At 68.0% G+C, this 1841-nt stretch overlaps 1 protein-coding gene across 1 annotated transcript in view; it reads right to left on the reverse strand.

Moving 5' to 3' along the window:
* Positions 1 to 758: 758 nt before the first annotated feature.
* The window catches only part of MNEG_9729 (hypothetical protein), a gene marked incomplete at both ends in the record, with an annotated part of 1864 nt that continues 781 nt past the window's right edge, over positions 759 to 1841 (reverse strand). Inside the window, one exon of the mRNA XM_014041799.1 lies at positions 759 to 1773. Within this exon, the coding sequence (XP_013897253.1) occupies positions 759 to 1773 (1015 nt within the window). The remainder of the gene's footprint in view (positions 1774 to 1841) is intronic.

Below are 1841 nucleotides of genomic sequence, written 5' to 3' on the forward strand. Positions count from 1 at the left end.
GGGGGGGGCTGGACCATCTTTCATCCGCCTCGCGAGGGCCTCCATCAATTGGTTGCTACTCAGCAACGCAATGGCGCGGGGCTTTCTGACTTTCCCCCATTGACCCATGCGCCGGGCCTGGGCAATGCCTTGCTGAGCGTGCGACGTGCATAGGGCCCGCTTCCCTGCTCCGTGCGGCCTGCGTCTCGCTCCAACCCAGCCGTGTTGTGTTGCCGCCGCATCTCCATTCATACGATTGCCACAGGCTCCTCGCCCTCTCACCGCGCCCTGCACACCTGCGAGCCCCCTCGCACCCCTCACCCACGATTCTTCGCGCCACGACTGGCCCTAATTTTGGTGTGCTCATTCTTCGGCGGTTGGCGCCACGAGGGAACTCCCCTCTCTCCTTGGCTGCAAGCTTTGTAGCTTTGTCAGTCTATCCAACAAGAGTGCAACAGATTTGTTGATGGCATGGGTTTTCTGTCATCAGACTACTGATTACATCGTGTCTGCTTGCTCCTCTGTTCCACCGCTGCCGGCGAACCCAATTCGTTGGTGGGCAAGCGGCCTGCGTCGGCGCGGCCGCAACCCTGCACGTAATATCGAACCTGCCGCCCAGTGGGTTGCCTTCTTCTCTGAGGTTCAACAGGGGTGCAGCCTGAACTTGATGGCCTGGATGTGGTGACGGAAAGCTAGGGGTGCAGCCCTGATTGCAGCAGTTTGCGGGATGCATGCCAACCACATACATGAACACAGCAGCAGCGCGTACTTCATGCGTGTCAATAATCACTGTCGCCGTCGCCGCGCCCCAGCGACCAAGCAGCCGCCAGCCGCAGCTCTGCGTAGCCCTCCAGCACCGACCGCACGAACCCCAAGGGCACCCCGGCCGCCGCCGCCGCCTCCGCCTCCGGACCGTCGCCGGCGCCGCCCGCCGGGTCCCGCTCGAGCCGCCGCCGGCCCTCTGGCGGCAGCGCCCGCACCACGCGCAGCGCGGCCGCAAAATGCTCTGCTTCGCCGCGCGCGCGCGCCGCCGGCGACGCCCCGCGCGCGCGGCCCACAGTGGTCGCGGCGGTGGAGGCCCGGGCTAGCATTTTCTCGAGCCGCCCCTCGAAATCCGTCAGGCTCAGTCGCGCCAGTTTGTCGAATTCAGCCTGCGCCTCCGCCGCCACCCATGCCTGGATGTCCTCGTGATCCGGCGCCTTGCGCTCAAACAGCCGCCCATATGCGCGCGACACCCAGCTTTGCGACGCTTTGCCGGCGTCCCCACGACCGCCGCCGCCGCCGCCGGCGTCGGCGCCGTCGCGGCCGCCCTCCAGCAATTCCCGCGCCCCCAGCAGCGAACGGGTCTTGAGGCGCGCGTAGCTGTGCAGCGCAACGCGCACCGCCTTGGGCGGCACCTCCGCGACGGCCGCGACCTCGCGGATTTCCGCCGCCGTCAGCGCGAAGGGGCGGCGCGCCTCGCGTGCGGGCAACATGGAAAACACCGCCCGCGCCACGCTGAACTGCGCGAGCGTCAGCTTGAGCTGCATCTGCTCGGCTGCGGCGCCCACGCCGGCCTCCTGCCTCCACTCGTCGTACGCGTCTAGCTGAGCCTCGGTCTTGAGCATTGATGCGTCGATGAACTCGAGGAGCCCCGGGACGTCCATGTCAAAAAACGGGTCCAACGGTGGCCCCGAGCGCGGGAAATCCGCCCGCAGCATCTCGGACGCGTCCTCATAAAGCAGCGCGCCGCGCCGCACGGCGGCGTCGATCGCGCCGCGCCGGCGGCGCTGCTGCAGCAGCAGCTCGGCACACCTGGCGGGCGTTGGCGGCATAGGCGTGGCGCGGCGCGGCGCGGTGCGGTCGGTTTGCGCGGGTGGGGT

This window comes from Monoraphidium neglectum (genome assembly GCF_000611645.1).
Source record: "Monoraphidium neglectum strain SAG 48.87 unplaced genomic scaffold scaffold02042, whole genome shotgun sequence".
Classification (NCBI taxonomy): Eukaryota; Viridiplantae; Chlorophyta; class Chlorophyceae; order Sphaeropleales; family Selenastraceae; genus Monoraphidium; species Monoraphidium neglectum.